A 16,082-nucleotide genomic window follows, 5' to 3' on the forward strand; every position below is an offset into this window, starting at 1 on the left:
CGATTTTGAAGGTGTGTAAAGTTGTTGCACAATATTTTGCAGCTGGTAAAAGATTTTGAAATGTCGATGTAGCCAGGTATCGTTCGCTTCTAACCATCGTTCGTTGGACATTTTAAAAAGATTGTTGAATATTTTTCAAACGTTACCCTTTTTCGGCTTACAAACAAGCACAGTATTAGGATTTGAACAGATGCCACATGATAGATTTGAAGGTAGCTTTAAACACTTTTTCGGATTCAATTAACTACGAGACTCAACATTTTGTCGAATGAACTTTTATTTGCTTGGAAAATTGGAGAGAAAAATTTATACGCTGAATACCTGGAGTAAAATTATAACATAGCAACGTCTAAAGCGATTTGTTTTCTGACAAATGGGCCGACCGGTGGGGACGATCTTTCAATCTGTGGCCCGGTTTCTGCACTTGCCCTCCGTTGTGTTTTCTGAATAACTGACGTGCCTAACACAACGAACGTGGAGTATGGAAGGGTTTTTCGGGGTACGAACGTTTTTAAACACCTTACACTAATGAACTTGCATGAGTCGAAGCACACCGAAAACTATTTTACCTTTGCAGTGGATACATTTTACAGTTTCACATTGTCCTTCGTTTCCAAATTTGTTAAAAAGTATGGTGCTTAATTAGGCTTTAGTTCAGCCTTAAAATGATCTTTTACACCATGTGGTCAAACTACAAATTATGAGTGTAATGAAAGAGTATTTTTAGGTCGTCTCCCTTACTTTATAACCTTTGCTCTTGGGTGCGCCAACACAAGTTCAAATGCACCTCTTCAACGGCTTCAGCAGTGTCTCGTAGAATTTCTGCAAACTTTCTGGACAATGTTAATAAAAAGCTATAACCATTGGCTTTAAACGCGACACTTTTTGCGACACTGATTACCTCGTTCATTCGATTACTAAACCCGTGCCGATCCATGTTGTGCCACACTTTCCGTTATTGACAACTTGCACAAGGCACAACTTTTTTGTTATTGCTCACGAAGCGAAAGCGCTCACACCTACGTTCAATCCTACCAATCCAGCGTGGTCCACGCTGCTAAACATGTTGCCGGTGGCGAATAAATAGTACAGTTTGTATTACTGCAAAGAACCGTTTCCAGATTTTGCCAGTTCGTGGGAAATAATGACGAATTATGTATGGGTAGAGTCCATCCACCGCGAATGATGACTCCTCTGTATGGCGAGACAGTTGAGAACAGAACCACGATCTGTATGCGTGCTAAAATCGTCAACTAGCTTCTCAATTCGTTAAATTTTATTAAACTACTTGTCCTCTATTTTGTTGATCTACAGCTTGGGATATCGGAACCGTTGGGCTCAGAAAGGTGAATGTTTCTTACATTTAAAATGATTTTTTAAATCACGCTACCTGCCGTGTTTTGGGTGTGCAGAAAGAAAATTGTTTCTACGTCGGAATGGGCCGTCCCGCCATTACCTTCGCTTCAGTTCCATTGTCGCATTTGCAGGAATACAGTGCTGCACCAGTTTTGGAAGATAAATAAAAGTCTACTGAAAATACAGAAAGAAAGAAAGAAAACGAAAACAGCGAATTAGTGATGAAAATAACACTCATGGCAAGTAATATTCCTGTTTTCCGCTACCGCACAATGGGTCGTTCTGAAGCACGGTGCTTGAATGATTAGGCAATTTTCGAACTTTCTAGTGCTTCTAGTACTAGGGTTGATAATACGGTAGAGAATTATTGTAAACTTTGACTTTCCGTAACTAATCTCCTTCGTGGACCAAAACGTAGAATCAACTAGGGCAGATATGAGTCTGGGGGACTGATTACTTATAGTACGTTACAACTGTTACAGGGAAATGATACAGGAAATAATAATAAAACAATAGTTATCGTACATGCTATATGAATAAATACCTCGAGATACATCATTTTCGTTTAACAGGGCACTAATGGCGAGCCGGAAAATGGTGGATCGAGCACGAAGGCGAACGAATCGAGTTAGGTTCATCGTAGCCGGGTTGGTTTTTTGGTACACACATATTTCGCCAAAAGGTGAGAACGCAAGACGAGAAAGCCATCAACGATTAATCCACCATCACCAGTTAGTGGTGTGGATAGTAGCGGGATAAAATATCCAACTTCTCTAGCAAACCAAATGGTAACAACGTTGCAGGTAAAAAGCGGACATCACTTCCAGCTAGCGGATATTGCGAGTGGTTTTTACATTGCTTCGTTCTATTGGCTGCGGTGTAAGCACTCCAACAGGTTTTCCTCGCAGCTTTTTCTTCGAAATCAGTTCATTTTCACCGTTCTTCACCTGCTCACGATGCGATTATTGCGATGTTGTGTGAAGTAGAGCACGAATATTATACATTGACTTTCGCATACAGTGTACGACCAATTTACCTTCGATTCATTGTATCAGAGGACATGGGGGGACAAAATGATCTGAACGTAACCTGCACACCTGCTGGAAGATTGTTTAGAAGAATTGCTGTGTAGCATCATCGTCGTGCCCCTCTTGAGGAGCACACATTTACCTCGATCAATTTTGTTTCGAATCCACAATCCACGACCAGTATACCGTGTTTTGCCCGTTGGGCTACAATGTTAACGGCACACATTTGCCCAAATTTACTATCGTCGCTTAACGCTTTGTCCTGCATAACGAAAAGGCATTAGGGTTTTACGCGACACGGTTTCCCGTGCCTATTTCTTTAACCTAAGTAAATGCGGTAACAATTACCTCACACGTACAGCGTTGGCACGCTACTTTCGTAATATGAAATGACCGTTTCAACTGCACGAGAAACAGCGAGATAGCAAACGAGCTTTTTGCATTTTGCCACTGCGCGAATAGAGTACTGCTTATGATTTTGAGAGATAAACAAGAGAAGAAGTTTTCATTTAATAGTGCAGCTCTGCTGTTGTAAACTTCTGAACATAAACATACTGTAGCCACTGTACATGGTGTACCTTGCGTCCAAACAATCGCTGGCGCAAACAGCGCTCGTGGGGTAATTTGTTATAGATTATCTGAAAATTCTTATTCACGATGAGAAAGAAGAAAACAGAGCGTACACATGATTAGCAAACGGTACCTGCACGAGGAGGTCGCGATGTTACTGAGCGAAAATTCATTCTGCTGCATCGTAAGCGCATGCGATGACCATTTGGGTCGTCCTATTAAGAAAAAACGGAATGATCACAGGACCAACAAACAAAGGGGAAGAAAAGAATGTGCGACGCTAGCTGGCATCGAGCACAAGCTGCCGATCGTTCGAGTAACTCGATTGGCATCATCGAAAAGCATTGGACAAAGAATCGTGCCTGAGGCAAAGGCAGAATGGGTTTTCGGTACGGCATGGCTAAACAACAGTTAGTTACACATTATTTTTATCTGAAGCCTGTGTGGTAGAGTTCTCAAACGACGCACGCACGGGATTAAAACATTTGCAGAAACGGACGAATTGAACACTATTCGATAACTACCCGTGACCTAGGCAAGGTCTAATGCCAATGAACTTGCCTAGGCACTGTTCTATCTATCGAAAAACATCTAGAAAACGATTTTAGTGGCAAATAGATTGATCTTTGTGTAAGTGTAATAAAAAAGACAAAACATAGTAAATATGAAAACGCGAACGGACCAGTCTTGTCGGACACGGGGCCGCTGACGCGTAATACGATAGAAAATCGGTTATGAGATAAAGGAACATGTGAATAAAAAAAGTCTGTGGTCAAAAACGATCACTTACCTTACGATCCTAGAGGGGTTTCGATAGTTTATCGGTTTTTGTGTATTGGTCATATTTGGATTTTTTTGCTTTTGTTTTCTATTCTTAGTGGGGATACCTCAAGATAAACGAGACGGTTTTGTAGAAGATATGCCCGGGGAATTACACAACCGGTGTGCACATCGTTGTACCGCACAGTCGCAGTGCTTCCATTCAGTGCATAAAACGGGAACCTAATAGCTGCGACTACGACTGCGATCTCGTTCACGGTCCCGCTCTCGTTCACTGCGCTCGTTGCGATCTACGGATACAGAGGCATTCTATGTTAGATTCATGTTTCCAAGCTTGCACGTTCCTCCCAAAATCCTATACAACTCACCCCGTCTGTAATTACGATCACGCTGACGATTATCGTGGCGATCGTTGCGCTCTTTATGGTCACGATGATCTCGTCGGTAACGATTGCGATCTCGATCGTCTCGTCTACTGTTGTGACGCTCGTCACGTTCTCTGGAATTCCAAAGAGACCAATATTAATCTCATCCACCAATCGCAATATGAACCTTTTGCTTCCCTTACCGAGATTTTCGCTCCTCACGTCTAGGGTTCTCTCGCCTCCGGCGGTCATCATCACGGGAGCGGCGTTCTTCTATATTGATGGTGTTTTTTCTTCTCGCTTCGTACATCTCGTCTACCGCTTTACGTAATTTTGAATACCTAAAAGAAGCCCAACATTAGGGGCTTTAGAATGTGGAAGCTTTGGCAAAACTTGTTCACAATCGTTACCCAAGATGCTGCTTTCCCGTCAGGTGATCGTCGATCCGTTGCTGGGCGTCTCCGACGATTAAAAATGCACCACAAACTTCGCAAACTTCCATCTGTTTTTCTTGCGAAGCCGCAATTTCGGCCGTCACAGACCAGCCGTTTGATTCATGTTGCTTCACCAGAACGTCTTTCTCCTCTTTCAGCTTATCACACTGTTCCATCAAACCCTGCGGAAGCGAAAGAAAGTTCACTGTTGAATTGAAACTGTATCGAGTGCGTCCGTCCGTCGATCGTACCTGGGCTTGCTCCACGTCGCCACGCGTCCCGGCTTCTTCGGCTTCCCGTACTAGTTTGTTTATTTTCTCCGTCAACGTGTTCAGATGCTCTTGATGCTTCGGCACGGATCGTCCAGTATCCGTTTTGCTGTTCATGAGAAGAAGTCTTTGCTTACCTTTCGAAATCTTACGATCAACTTCGTTGATCATATTGGTACAGAACCGTAGGAAGTCTTCTTCGTACTGCGCTTTCTTGCGGCACGGTTTGGCTTCATCGTACAACCGTTTTGCCTCATCGTCGTGCAGTTTGGTACATTGACCCAAATCTGCCCGAGTGTTTACAAATAAATCGTGCGGACAGAACTTTACCAAGAAGTACGGACAGAACTGAAAGTATCAAGAACGAAAGGGCGTACTAGAATCGGGCACGACCGCAGATTTTCTGCCCACACCGTACCTCTTCATCAACCCACGAAACTTCTTTGGCCGAGGAAGAAGGATCCAGATTGCGGTTCCTGCCCATGAGCTCATCCAGCAGTTGTCGGGCTACGTCCACCATGTTTACTCGATCGCAATCGCCCCAATCACAGCCCTTCACAGCACCTCGTTTAGCACAATGCCCGCACTACTTGGTGAACTAGATGAAAGTTAAGGGTGAAACGTTTCACAGTTTAATTTTACCACAACATTCACGATTGATTTCGAGGTAAAATTATTTACTGACTGTAATTTTCGTCACTGCGCTTGCGGCCAGGAAAAAAAAGCACTCAGTGGGAAATTGATGAGCTGTCAAAATGTTTTCGCTGTGGCTGTAGAACAGGGTTGCCGCTGAGCGTGCTGTTGTAGGGTTCCAGCTAGCGTGTATTTTCCTAAATTTAAATTCTGTTTTCGGCGTATTTCGTGTGCTGCAGAAGAGCGTTAATGCGTGTTACATTATTCTAACACCTCAAACCTCAAACAAATTTAACGTACCTGTGTTCTTTGAGCTGATGAGATGAACGGTCGTAGAAATTGTAGCGCTGTTTTGGTAAAAATGTTTCGCAGCGCATCTCGTCAAAAGCATCTCTATTAGGTGTTTACACTTTACACTTCAACTGTCAACTGCTTCAGTTGGATGAAAAGTTTTCATTGACGGTACCGAAAAACTTGAATATCGGTTTGTTCCATTTCATTGTGCTCGATAATAAGAGAACGCAATATAACGCCTGGGAAATGACCGATTGGCCGTTGTTGCTTAGTTGTGCGGAGCAACAATATTAGCTAGAATGCTGTGAAGTGCGCCATAGCCGAGAAAAATTGAGCCCAGGTGGAAAAGCTGGAATCCCGAATATATATCGATTGATTGCAGCAGCGTCGAAGCACCTTAAACGATAGAACCGCAAATAGACTTGTTTTGCCCATAGAAGGGATTCACAATGCCAAGCACGCTACTGTTTGCGAACAACAATGAAGGCCGAGTCTACGCGCTCTCCACCTCCGGTACGGCCTGGCGCGAGTTCCTGTACTTGGGACTGGAGTTTAAAAAGATAAGTGTTGTGCCTCACTTTATGTGGGCCATCGGTGGAGATCGGCAAGTTTATGTGCACGTGCACGGACTGGACGTTCCGATACGCATCAAGGAGGAAGCGTTCGAAAACGAACGATGGCTGCCGATCGAAGGTTTTTCCAGCCATCTGCTGCCGACCGATCGGTACCATTTCTCCAATGTCGACGGTACGGTTGATCGCCAGATTGATAAGCTGCGGTTGCCTTCTATGGCGTGGCAGTGGGAAGGCGAGTGGCAACTTGATCTCACCCTCGAAGGCCAGCCGCTGGATCACGATGGCTGGACGTACGCAGTCGATTTTCCGGCCACCTACCATCCGCAGAAAAACTGGAAATCGTGCGTGCGGCGTCGGAAATGGATACGCTTTCGACGCTACTGTGCACTGAATTCGTGGTGCGCCGTGGCTCCGCTGCATAAGGATCCTACGCAGGAACCGTTCATCGATGTTTCGATTGGTGGTTCGATCGTTCCGGGCAGCCCATCCGGTTTGCTGCTTGTATGGGCCGTAACTGCGCATGGGCGGGTGATGTTTCGGTCAGGGGTCAGTACGACGGCTCCAGAAGGACTTCGTTGGACTGCCGTAACGACACCGTCCGGTTGCGAAGTGTCGCAGATCGCGGTCGGTGCCACAGGGTTGGTTTGGGCCGTTCTATATAATGGCCGCGCTATCGTACGGGCTGGCGTCACGAGGGACGCGCTAACCGGGAGCGCTTGGCTGGAGGTGAAACCACCGGGAGCGAACCTGAAGATTGTTCAAGTAGCTATCGGCACCAACTCGGTCTGGTGTGTCACGAACGACAATCACGTGTGGTTCCGACGTGGGGTCCGCGGCGAAGCGTCCGGCGTCAGTGAAGATGCGGCCATTGGCAGCAGCTGGGTCGAAATGGTTGGCAATATTTCGCACATTTCCGTGGCCGCCAACGATCAGGTGTTTGCCGTTGGATCGGAGGATCGGGCCCTGTACTTCCGCTCGGGCGTTTCCAGCAGTGATCCGACCGGTAAGAAGTGGCGCCTCATTCAGCTTCCGATGCAGCTGAGCCGCACTTCGAGCAACTTTTCGTTTTCAAGTCGCCAAAGTGGCAGCAGCTCCCCAACGGCCAAGCACCGCAGCCTGAACAGTCTGTACCGCGAACGTCTGCAGCAGGAGACGATGGGCAGCGACGAGGGCGGTGTTGGTTCAGCGATCGGCGCCGGGATCGAGGAAACTTCTCGTTCAGCCCCAACGGCAAACATCAAAAGCAGGCCCGAGCTGTGGAACAAGCCGGAACTGTCGCCGGATGTGATCGCGCAGCAGATTGAAGCGAAACACGTTGGCAGTCTGGTGGAGCGCAAATTGGTGCAGAAAATGTCGCTCGAAAGCATGACAGCGTCGAGCGTGCCGCTGAACGAAGTTTACGAGATTTCCGGCAAACAGCTGAAAAATTCCCGGGCCTGGAGTCCGGTCCGGTCGGTGGGATCCGTTGTTGGGACCGAGGCTCATCCGGAAACCGATTCGATTGTGTTCGAGGGTGAAAGCTCGCGCGATTCGGGCGTTTTTGGTGAATGCGAAGATCACGGAGGGTCCCAGAACTGGACGGACTGCGGAGTGCTGTGGGTCGGGTGCTCTGCCGGGGCCGTGACGGTCGACCCGCATCTGCTGCCGAACTGGTTCCACGACAGTGTCTCGCAGACAAACGCCGCCGAGGAAGTGAACCAATCTTGGCGACTGAAACTACTGGACGATCTGAAGAACCGATTGCCGGCCAACGTGTTGGAAAGCGGTGCCTACGCACACTACGAGAAAGCGATCGCGATGAGCTCATGGGTCAAATCGGGAGAAGCACGATGCGCCAAGACGGGCCATCCGTTCGAGGACTGCTTGATCGAGCTCGAGTGGGTGAACAATCAAGAGTGTGGGCCCGATTCAGGAACATTGACCGTCCTGAACCCGGACGGAATCACAACCAAGATGCAGCTGTCATTGTCCGAAATCACCGCCATCATGTGCTGCAGTGAGCCGGGCTCGCCGCGTCTAGCGATTCATGCTCCGCGTCTAACACCCGGTTCATCGCCCTTGAAGCTGCAGTTCAGTGGAGACACGGATTTAGAAGATTGGAGTTCACACCTCACTTCCGTGTGCTGTCAGATCAACGAAGTGCAGGGAAGGCCTGCCACTAATGCCATGTGGATCACGTCCGGATTAGGCGATGTTTTTGCTTTCGATCCCACCAATCTGCAGGCTTCGCAATGGAGCCAGGAAGCGCAAGGCTACCGCTTGGAACTGGACCTAAAAGCTGCCGAAACTCCCTACTTAACTGCGCTTTACAACGGGTAAGCAGATTCGATCCCGATCACAAAATATTCTATTCTGTTTAATCTTGCACTTCTGTTTACAGTATGCTTATCGGTTCACGATTGGAAATTACCGGTTTCGTGTATGATGACGCCGACCAGATCCGTTTCGACCTGCAAGCGCACCCGACGGTACGCGTCCGGCACAAACCCGAATCGCAGCGTAACATTCCTCTCCACATCAACCCACGGTTCAATGAAAAGTTGACCGTCTTCAACTCCATGCTGGCTTCGCAGTGGAACGAGGACGAAATACGCGATCGGCGTGTTTCCTTTGCGCCAGGGGCAGAGTTTAAGCTCGAGATATGGAGCGCCGCTGATGGATTTCGGGTGCGAGTCAACGAGAAGGACCACCCGACGTTTCACTATCGTAGCGGGTTGGCCCCGGACATGGTGTGCAGCTTATACAGCAGCGGACGCGTCAAGATACTGCACATAACGTATGACAGCCCGAAGCTGATACTTCCACTGCGTGACGTGTACTGGCGACAGATTGGTGGCCACATGAAACGAGTGATCGCCTGCAAGGCAGGTGTAGTTTGGGGTCTGGGCTATGACAATACCGTGTGGATGTACACGGGCGGCTGGGGTGGCACTTTCCTGAAAGGACTGGAGAATAGCACCCACGGCATCAATCCGATGACGGACACCCAAAACTACTACATCTATGAGAACCAACGGTGGAACCCACTGTCGGGCTTTTCGTCCACGGGTCTACCGACGGATCGGCACATGTGGAGCGATATAACAGGCAAGCACAAACGGAGCAAGGAACATGCGAAACTGTTGTCGATGCACTGGCAGTGGATCAGTGATTGGATGGTGGACTTTCACAATCCCGGTGGCGTGGACCGGGACGGATGGCAGTATGCCGTTGACTTCCCCGCTTCGTACCATGCGAAGAAACAGTTCACCGACTACGTGCGACGCCGCCGATGGTACCGTAAGTGTCGGCTGACAACCAGTGGACCGTGGCAGGAAATTGGCAACACGAAAATAGTAGACGTGTCGCTGCAACCGGACAGCGATGCAGCGGACTGTTCGATTACTGTGTGGGCCATTGCGGCCAATGGCGATGTACTGCTTCGCCGGGGCGTGTCACAGTCTCAACCCGCAGTAAGTGCGTGAGCAGGGAGCGAAGCCCTTTTTTTTATTTAAACACTGTTTTCTTTGACATTCTCCCAGGGAACGGGATGGGAGCACGTGCCCTGTGATCAGCCCCTGATCAGCATCAGTATTTACGGGAACAAGGTTTGGGCGGTGGGAAAAAATGGAGCGGCTCTTATGCGGTGTGGCATAACGGTGGAAAATACGATCGGGACTAAATGGCAATCGATTGAAGCACCCGGTGGCGTTAGCTTCAAACAGATCTCCGTAGGAAAGTGTGGTATTTGGGTGCTGGACACGACCGGGCGTCTAGCTGTGCGGAAGGAGATTAATGAAACGTTCCCCGAAGGCAGCCACTGGCAGCTGTTGCAAAACATCTTGAACGATCCGCCGCACTACGAGGGAAACATTGGCTTCAAAAATGTTTCCGTTGGTGATCACGTGTTTGCTGTCTCTCAATCGGGCTACGTATGCAAACGAAGTGGTGTTACACCACTGATTCCCGCTGGCACTGGGTGGATTCTTGGAATACAGGTAAACTGTGAACACTTTTAACTGTGCTGGTGCTCAATCAAATATCTATTTGTAGGCCAACTGGAACTTCGTTAACGTGACGGGCTTCTGTAATTGAATTGAGATGAATTCAAATTTCAACATATACAACCAACCAAATAACAGTTCTGCGACTGCTTAAGACCCACAAAGATGCTATTGCTTCTGCTATATTTTACAGAGACAGAATCTTCTTGTGAATGTTCATGTGCTACCATATTTATTATTTGGCACAGATCCACATTACTCTACTGGAACCTTAAAGCTAGCTGCAATAAAAGTGTTTTAGCCTACTAAGAAACGCCACACCAATGGAATAATCTTATTTTAAAGTTTTTCCTATTTTCATTCGCCGCAAAGTGTTGTCTTTTAGAAACATGTTTTGAATTCGATTGAAAATTCGATCAATAGCTTATAAAAACTGCTTCTACATCACAAAGACAAAAAAACCTATGCCTCAAATGCGCACTGGAACTTTAGAAAGCGTTCGACACACTAGAGGGGAAAATGGAAAGAATTACAAGAACCAATTGCCGGCCGATCGGTATTTACCGACTGATCAGAATGTTTGAAAATTGCACAAACTTCCGAAAAGCCGAGGTATCCTGTCCCAGAACAATATGTCAAAACATTTGCATCAGGATAAAAAATGACAGTTTATAAGATGTCAAAAGCTACAGAGCGCATGTTTGTGTGCAAAGTTCTGGCGATCGAGGAGAATAAAAAACACTCTAAATTCTGTGTTGCTGCTGTTAATCTGTATTATTACAATATTAACAGATTGCCTAGTTCAACTGTATTCTAGTGTAATCATGGCTATGCCTCATCAAGAAATGGCAAAGACGTTGGAAGGCAATGATACAGCTTCTACGGAGTCCTCCCCCTCGAAGGTGGAGGTAAGCGAAGAACAGCGAGCAATATTTGACCGAATTGCCAAGAATGAAACCAGCGAGCTTCGGTTTCTATTGGCTCAGTGTAAGACGAGCGTGGACTTTGTGGACGAAAACGGAATGACGCCGCTGCAACATGCAGCATATAAGGGCAACAAGGAGACCGTTCAATTGCTGCTGGACCAAGGAGCTGATGTCAATTCCGGGAAACACGAATACAATTACACGGCACTGCACTTTGGCGCTCTCTCGGGCAGTGCGGAAGTGTGCTTGAAGCTGCTGCTGGCCGGCGCTGACCCAAAAGTGACAAACTCGGTGGGGCGCACGCCAGCCCAGATGGGGGCTTTCGTAGCAAACCACGAAGCTGTTGCTACGATTAACAACTTTGTTCCGCGTAAAGACGTCGAATGTTACGCGGTGGAAGTGCCGGTCCCAGGAAAAGCAGTAATGCCGGTGACGATGTTGGAATCATTCCATAGTTTTATTATGCAAGTTAACTTGCACCCAGTGCGTATACTGCTAAACCTGCAAAAGTACGGAATGATGGGAGCAGATATGAAAAACATTCGTTTGATCCTGTCAGAGATGATGGAACGTGAGATGCATCGGCGCGGCGACGTCAATGAGGTGATGGCATTCAAATGGCACTATTTGGGGTACGTCTTGGGCGAGATAGTAAAGCATCGTGATTATCTAAACTCTCGTCGAGACTCGAACCAAGATGCCAAAACGGACTTTCTGGAGCTGTTTGCCAAACGCGTACTCAAACCGAACAAGGACGGTGCGCTGGACTATCTCGAGGCGCTGGTTCGCGAGTGCGTTCGAGAGTTCCCATTCCGCGAATGTACAATCTTCCGTCAGCTGGTGGGCCAGTTGGCGCACAAGGAAAACGTGGCCACTGCGCTCGACATTCTTCGTGGTGCAATGCATGGGCAACGCGGGTTCCAGGATACCATAACGATTTGCAGTTCCTGTGGGGAAGAAAAGCCCGATAAAAAGTGTTCAAAGTGTAAAGCAGTTCAGTACTGCGATCGACAATGCCAGCGTTTGCACTGGTTCGCCCACAAAAAGGTTTGCGCCAGACCGTCATCTTCTGCTTCAGCTACAGCCGAAGCGCAGCAACCAAGTGGGGCTGCAAGAGAGATCGACTCCGCAGAAATTAGTGAACAGCTTCAGAACCTTGTCGTCGGTCAATGAAGTGGGAACAGCTTCGTCACCTGCAAACCTAATTTATGTGTGTCCCAAGCCCATGAATGTCGCATAAAATTAGTTGAGAACCGGCTGGTTTGAGATATTGTATAGTGTCGATGTGGTAATGACTTTCTGTAAAGTGCATTTGTAACTTCGTGTTGTATGGTCCGATGAATCATTAAATAAAGCTTATCGCTAAAACAGACGATTGTATCAGGTTTTTTTCAACTATATGTGTTATTAATTGTCGATAGATTATCTAAAAGAGAATTTCGCAGACGAGAACGAAGAACGAGATGTAACATAAGGCAATCTGTTTTGGGGATTGATTTTAGATTTTGCGAACAATTGGCTGTAGCACGTCGAAGTATTGCAACCAGAAAGGGAAACTTAAGAGACTAGAAGTCGAACAGCATAATTAAAATAAATTTTATTTAGATTCAGTCTCCCTAATCTGAATAAAAAACCAGATTTTCAAACCGAAGAATTTCAAACACCAGATATTTAGAGCAATTTCATCAAAAGCTGTTCTAGTTTCGTTTACGCACCCAGATCGGATGAAGTGAACACTTGAAATGGGTGTTATAAACGGGGTTTTGTGCATTCGCATCAAAAGAAAAAAAAGCACATAAACGCAGACTGTGGAATCCGCAGGCTCGAAGCAGTGATTTGTGTTAGGCACGGTTGAGTTTCGGTGGTTTCGTTGGAGCCTACTTTTGTTCCAGTGCAAAATGAATGTGGCAGACAAATTTACCGTAGTCGACGTGTATGATTTGGCGTTGGATATCGGCAAAGAGTTCGAAGTGATAATCGATGCCAATGGAGCAAACACGGTCTCGGGGCTGATTACGAAAGTCGTGAATGCGCTGGAGTTGATGGAATCCCTCACCTGCCAGAATGAAAGCGAAAATTCTGCCATTCAAGAGCTGCAAGAAAGAATAGCTCTGTTAGAGGCCGAAAAGGAACAGAAAGCAGCCTCCCGGTCGCGGTACGAAAAGGCAAGTAAAGATCGACGTACGTTTACTGGGCTGGGCTGACAAGCCACTTGATATCCTACCATATGCAGGAGTTGGAAGCCATCGAAGACCAATGGCGTTCGGAGGCGAAGGAGCTGTTCAAAGTGATCGATAAGTTGCACGAGGAGAATCGTAAGCTACAAAGAGGGATTGCACGGACGGCGAGTGAGGTTCCAGGCACACCCCACGCAGATGAACTGTCGAACGCTGCAATCGATGAACTGGGGAGCGATTCGAACACACCCGGTGGAACGGTGGCATCGGCTTACAAAAAGTCCTCCGAACACAAACTACAGCTCTGTCAGCTGGAGGAAAAGTTGAAGCGCAAGGAGATAGAGTTGTGCGAGAAAATTGCCGAAATTGAAGCATTATCGAATCAAAACGATCGCCTAAAGAAAGTGGTAAGCGAAAGTCGCCGGCGACAAAAGCTTTCCCACAACCAGATCGTAACGCTGTGCGAAGAGCGGGCCGACTTTTTGGCCCAAATTCAGGACCAGCACCACGAGATTAAAGCACTACGAACTCAGCTGGGCTTGGCCGAAAAGGAAAATGAAGATTTGGTGAATCGAGTGGCTGAGGACGAGCGCCCCCGATTTTCGACGGTAGAGCTAAAGGAGATGCTGACTGATCGAAACGAGCTAAAGGCCAGAGTCAGTGATTTGGAACAAGAACTTATGACATGCCAGGCCATTGGAGGTAGCGGTGGCACATGTCCTGCTTCCGATGTGGTTGATGGTACCAAGACAGTGGAAAGTTCCGGTAACGAACTGCAATCGGTAGACTTCAGCGAGCTGCCTGTACAAGGACCACTGCCGTACGAACCGGATGATGCACCGTGGAAAAAGACTAACGAAAGTGGCATCAGGAAATTGTAAGTGTCTACCAATCAAACACAACGACATTTCCATATGATTAATTTTGTTTTTGTTTTCTGTAGCTTCCGCAAGCTGTTTAACGAAACCTCCTCAGACTGCTCCAGCTTTTCACAGCGTTCTCTATCGACCCTCTCCAAAATGGCACTGTCATCAGGGCCGCATAGTGACATACCGATATAAATTTCAAAAATAGTCAGGGTGTATCACCAGTGCAAGTAAACTTGCCCACACTGGTCATACGCAAAATAGACAAAAGAAACATCGATTTTGAACAGAGTTCCGAGAATTTTATCAGTGTAGAAATTGAACAAGACTGGCAAGGAACAACCTTGGCCAAATTTGAAGTGTAGTATTCCTTGCATACCTATGTTGTAGCCTTTACATGACCGAGATTTAGAACTTTGCTTGAGCATGTCTAGTGGCCCAGTTGCCTTTCCCTGTTCGGTAATTGTTGACGTTGTTTTAAGATTTCATTACGTTGCTACTAGTTCCTCTTTTGATACACGAAAGAGGAACCGATCGTTCACTATTTCATTGCTATACGACGTAAAATGATGATAACGATTTTCGTTTAAATTTTCTGCTAAGTTTGATACTAGAATTTATCTACGGATTAGATTTGTTTTTCTTTATAGATACAATAGCGCATGTTGAAGCCATTTATAAATCTTCCATTGCTTAGAAAGTGTAGGAACTGGCTATTGGAATTAGTTTAAAAATGCTCCGAATACATAGTAGATTACGTTCTTACAGGCAATGTTAGTAGCAGTGAGTTAAAAAAGTATCCTTCATCATCTCTAGTCATTTTTAACCTTACAAGTCTAACGTTTGGAGTTGCATATATACTGTTTTTAGCGTTTAGCATTAGCGACGTTCTCTTATCGAAGCAACCGATAACGGAACATTTGCCGCATCATTATCCGTTGCGCGTTACACTATCGTGATAGGTGTTAGTTCGCTGCGAAAGACGAGAGATTAGTTTGGAGTAAAGTGCGTAAACGAGGCTGAGATTGTACCGTGTTACAGACCCATCGGAGGAATTAGCAGAAACAAGCAAGATGTGGATTGATGGAGATCGTTCAATGGGTAGGAATGTTTACCTAGATTAAAACTTTATTTACATGCCGTTAGTACGGAAACTGTGTCAAGTATTATGTGAGACAATATGATCAATTATGAACCATTCCATGTACCTCTGTACTACAACATACTATCCATTTCGGGAACGTTGACTGAACGCACTAGTTCGAAGCCACCTATTATGTGATGATATCTTAGACATTGTCTGGCTAGCGACCATATTTCTCTAGTGAAAAACTCATACTGAAATAAAACAATATCATTATTAGTAGCCTGACTTCGCGTTCGCCACCCGATTTTATTCGTGTGTACTAAAAGCTAAACAAAAGTTTCCGAACACAGTGTACTACTAGAACAGCGTAGGCAGTAACCGCGGTACCAGGTGCCGACCGCTAATTACGTGTTCTGCTTGTTAGCGCTTCATTATCAACGCACAGCGTTCGTATTGAGCGACCTTAATTATTTGCAACCTTGCACAAGCTTAACACAGTCTGCGCCGTTGTGTCACACCGTTTCTGTGAGCAACCTTTGGCGGCGGCGGCTGACGTTTGCGAGTTACCAACCAACACTCGTAAATACAATCGGTGCGGTTTGAATGTGTGCGTGTGTGTTTTATTTTGCAATCGACCAAAGCGGAGCTAGGGCGAGCGTGGAGTGTGCTGGGAAACGGTTTATTTTGCATTCTACCGTTAACATTTCGTTGATAAGGGGCCATTTCGCCTGTGTTGACT

General features: G+C 46.6%; 4 protein-coding genes across 6 annotated transcripts; 3 read left to right on the plus strand and 1 right to left on the minus strand.

The window, feature by feature from the left end:
• Window positions 1-279: 279 nt before the first annotated feature.
• On the minus strand, window positions 280-5,487 carry LOC128269330 (luc7-like protein 3). Of its 3 annotated transcripts, none has more exons than XR_008269186.1 (7): window positions 5,221-5,487; window positions 4,785-5,150; window positions 4,510-4,715; window positions 4,303-4,440; window positions 4,103-4,233; window positions 3,745-4,024; window positions 280-1,527 (listed from the first exon to the last, which is right to left on the minus strand). XR_008269186.1 is itself a non-coding variant. In XM_053006770.1 (6 exons), exons 1-6 carry the CDS (start codon window positions 5,320-5,322, stop codon window positions 3,957-3,959), a joined length of 1,011 nt encoding a protein of 336 aa, XP_052862730.1. In that variant the 5' UTR covers window positions 5,323-5,487; the 3' UTR covers window positions 3,216-3,956. The 3 variants fall into 3 exon arrangements, 1 of the variants encoding a protein (XP_052862730.1); XR_008269187.1 differs by having other exon boundaries at window positions 280-1,530; XM_053006770.1 differs by lacking the exon at window positions 280-1,527 and having other exon boundaries at window positions 3,216-4,024.
• A 691-nt stretch (window positions 5,488-6,178) lies between these two features.
• On the plus strand, window positions 6,179-10,550 carry LOC128278173 (tectonin beta-propeller repeat-containing protein). The gene is made up of 4 exons (XM_053016841.1): window positions 6,179-8,619; window positions 8,685-9,756; window positions 9,826-10,281; window positions 10,337-10,550. The coding sequence occupies exons 1-4, from the start codon at window positions 6,179-6,181 to the stop codon at window positions 10,376-10,378; spliced, it is 4,011 nt and encodes a 1,336-aa protein (XP_052872801.1). The 3' UTR covers window positions 10,379-10,550.
• A 439-nt stretch (window positions 10,551-10,989) lies between these two features.
• LOC128267384 (ankyrin repeat and MYND domain-containing protein 2) lies at window positions 10,990-12,546 on the plus strand. The gene has a single exon (XM_053004208.1). It carries the CDS (start codon window positions 11,112-11,114, stop codon window positions 12,384-12,386), a length of 1,275 nt encoding a protein of 424 aa, XP_052860168.1. The 5' UTR covers window positions 10,990-11,111; the 3' UTR covers window positions 12,387-12,546.
• A 530-nt stretch (window positions 12,547-13,076) lies between these two features.
• On the plus strand, window positions 13,077-15,563 carry LOC128278110 (RILP-like protein homolog). Its single transcript, XM_053016772.1, has 3 exons — window positions 13,077-13,378; window positions 13,447-14,267; window positions 14,334-15,563. Exons 1-3 carry the CDS (start codon window positions 13,112-13,114, stop codon window positions 14,449-14,451), a joined length of 1,206 nt encoding a protein of 401 aa, XP_052872732.1. The 5' UTR covers window positions 13,077-13,111; the 3' UTR covers window positions 14,452-15,563.
• Window positions 15,564-16,082: the final 519 nt, after the last annotated feature.

This window comes from Anopheles cruzii, chromosome 2, assembly GCF_943734635.1.
Source record: "Anopheles cruzii chromosome 2, idAnoCruzAS_RS32_06, whole genome shotgun sequence".
Lineage (NCBI taxonomy): Eukaryota > Metazoa > Arthropoda > Insecta > Diptera > Culicidae > Anopheles > Anopheles cruzii.

Excerpts from the sequence above, each read along its gene's own strand:
- LOC128269330 (XM_053006770.1), bottom strand. The coding sequence starts at position 5,322 with ATGGTGGACGTAGCCCGACAACTGCTGGATGAGCTCATGGGCAGGAAC. Across the intron at positions 5,151-5,220 it reads TTTCGTGGGTTGATGAAGAG|TTCTGTCCGTACTTCTTGGT; the intron begins GTACGGTGTGGG and ends TGATACTTTCAG. Across the intron at positions 4,441-4,509 it reads ACGGGAAAGCAGCATCTTGG|GTATTCAAAATTACGTAAAG; the intron begins GTAACGATTGTG and ends GGCTTCTTTTAG.
- LOC128278173 (XM_053016841.1), top strand. The coding sequence starts at position 6,179 with ATGCCAAGCACGCTACTGTTTGCGAACAACAATGAAGGCCGAGTCTAC. Across the intron at positions 8,620-8,684 it reads TTAACTGCGCTTTACAACGG|TATGCTTATCGGTTCACGAT; the intron begins GTAAGCAGATTC and ends TTCTGTTTACAG. Across the intron at positions 9,757-9,825 it reads TGTCACAGTCTCAACCCGCA|GGAACGGGATGGGAGCACGT; the intron begins GTAAGTGCGTGA and ends ACATTCTCCCAG.
- LOC128267384 (XM_053004208.1), top strand. The coding sequence starts at position 11,112 with ATGGCTATGCCTCATCAAGAAATGGCAAAGACGTTGGAAGGCAATGAT.
- LOC128278110 (XM_053016772.1), top strand. The coding sequence starts at position 13,112 with ATGAATGTGGCAGACAAATTTACCGTAGTCGACGTGTATGATTTGGCG. Across the intron at positions 13,379-13,446 it reads CCCGGTCGCGGTACGAAAAG|GAGTTGGAAGCCATCGAAGA; the intron begins GCAAGTAAAGAT and ends TACCATATGCAG. Across the intron at positions 14,268-14,333 it reads GAAAGTGGCATCAGGAAATT|CTTCCGCAAGCTGTTTAACG; the intron begins GTAAGTGTCTAC and ends TGTTTTCTGTAG.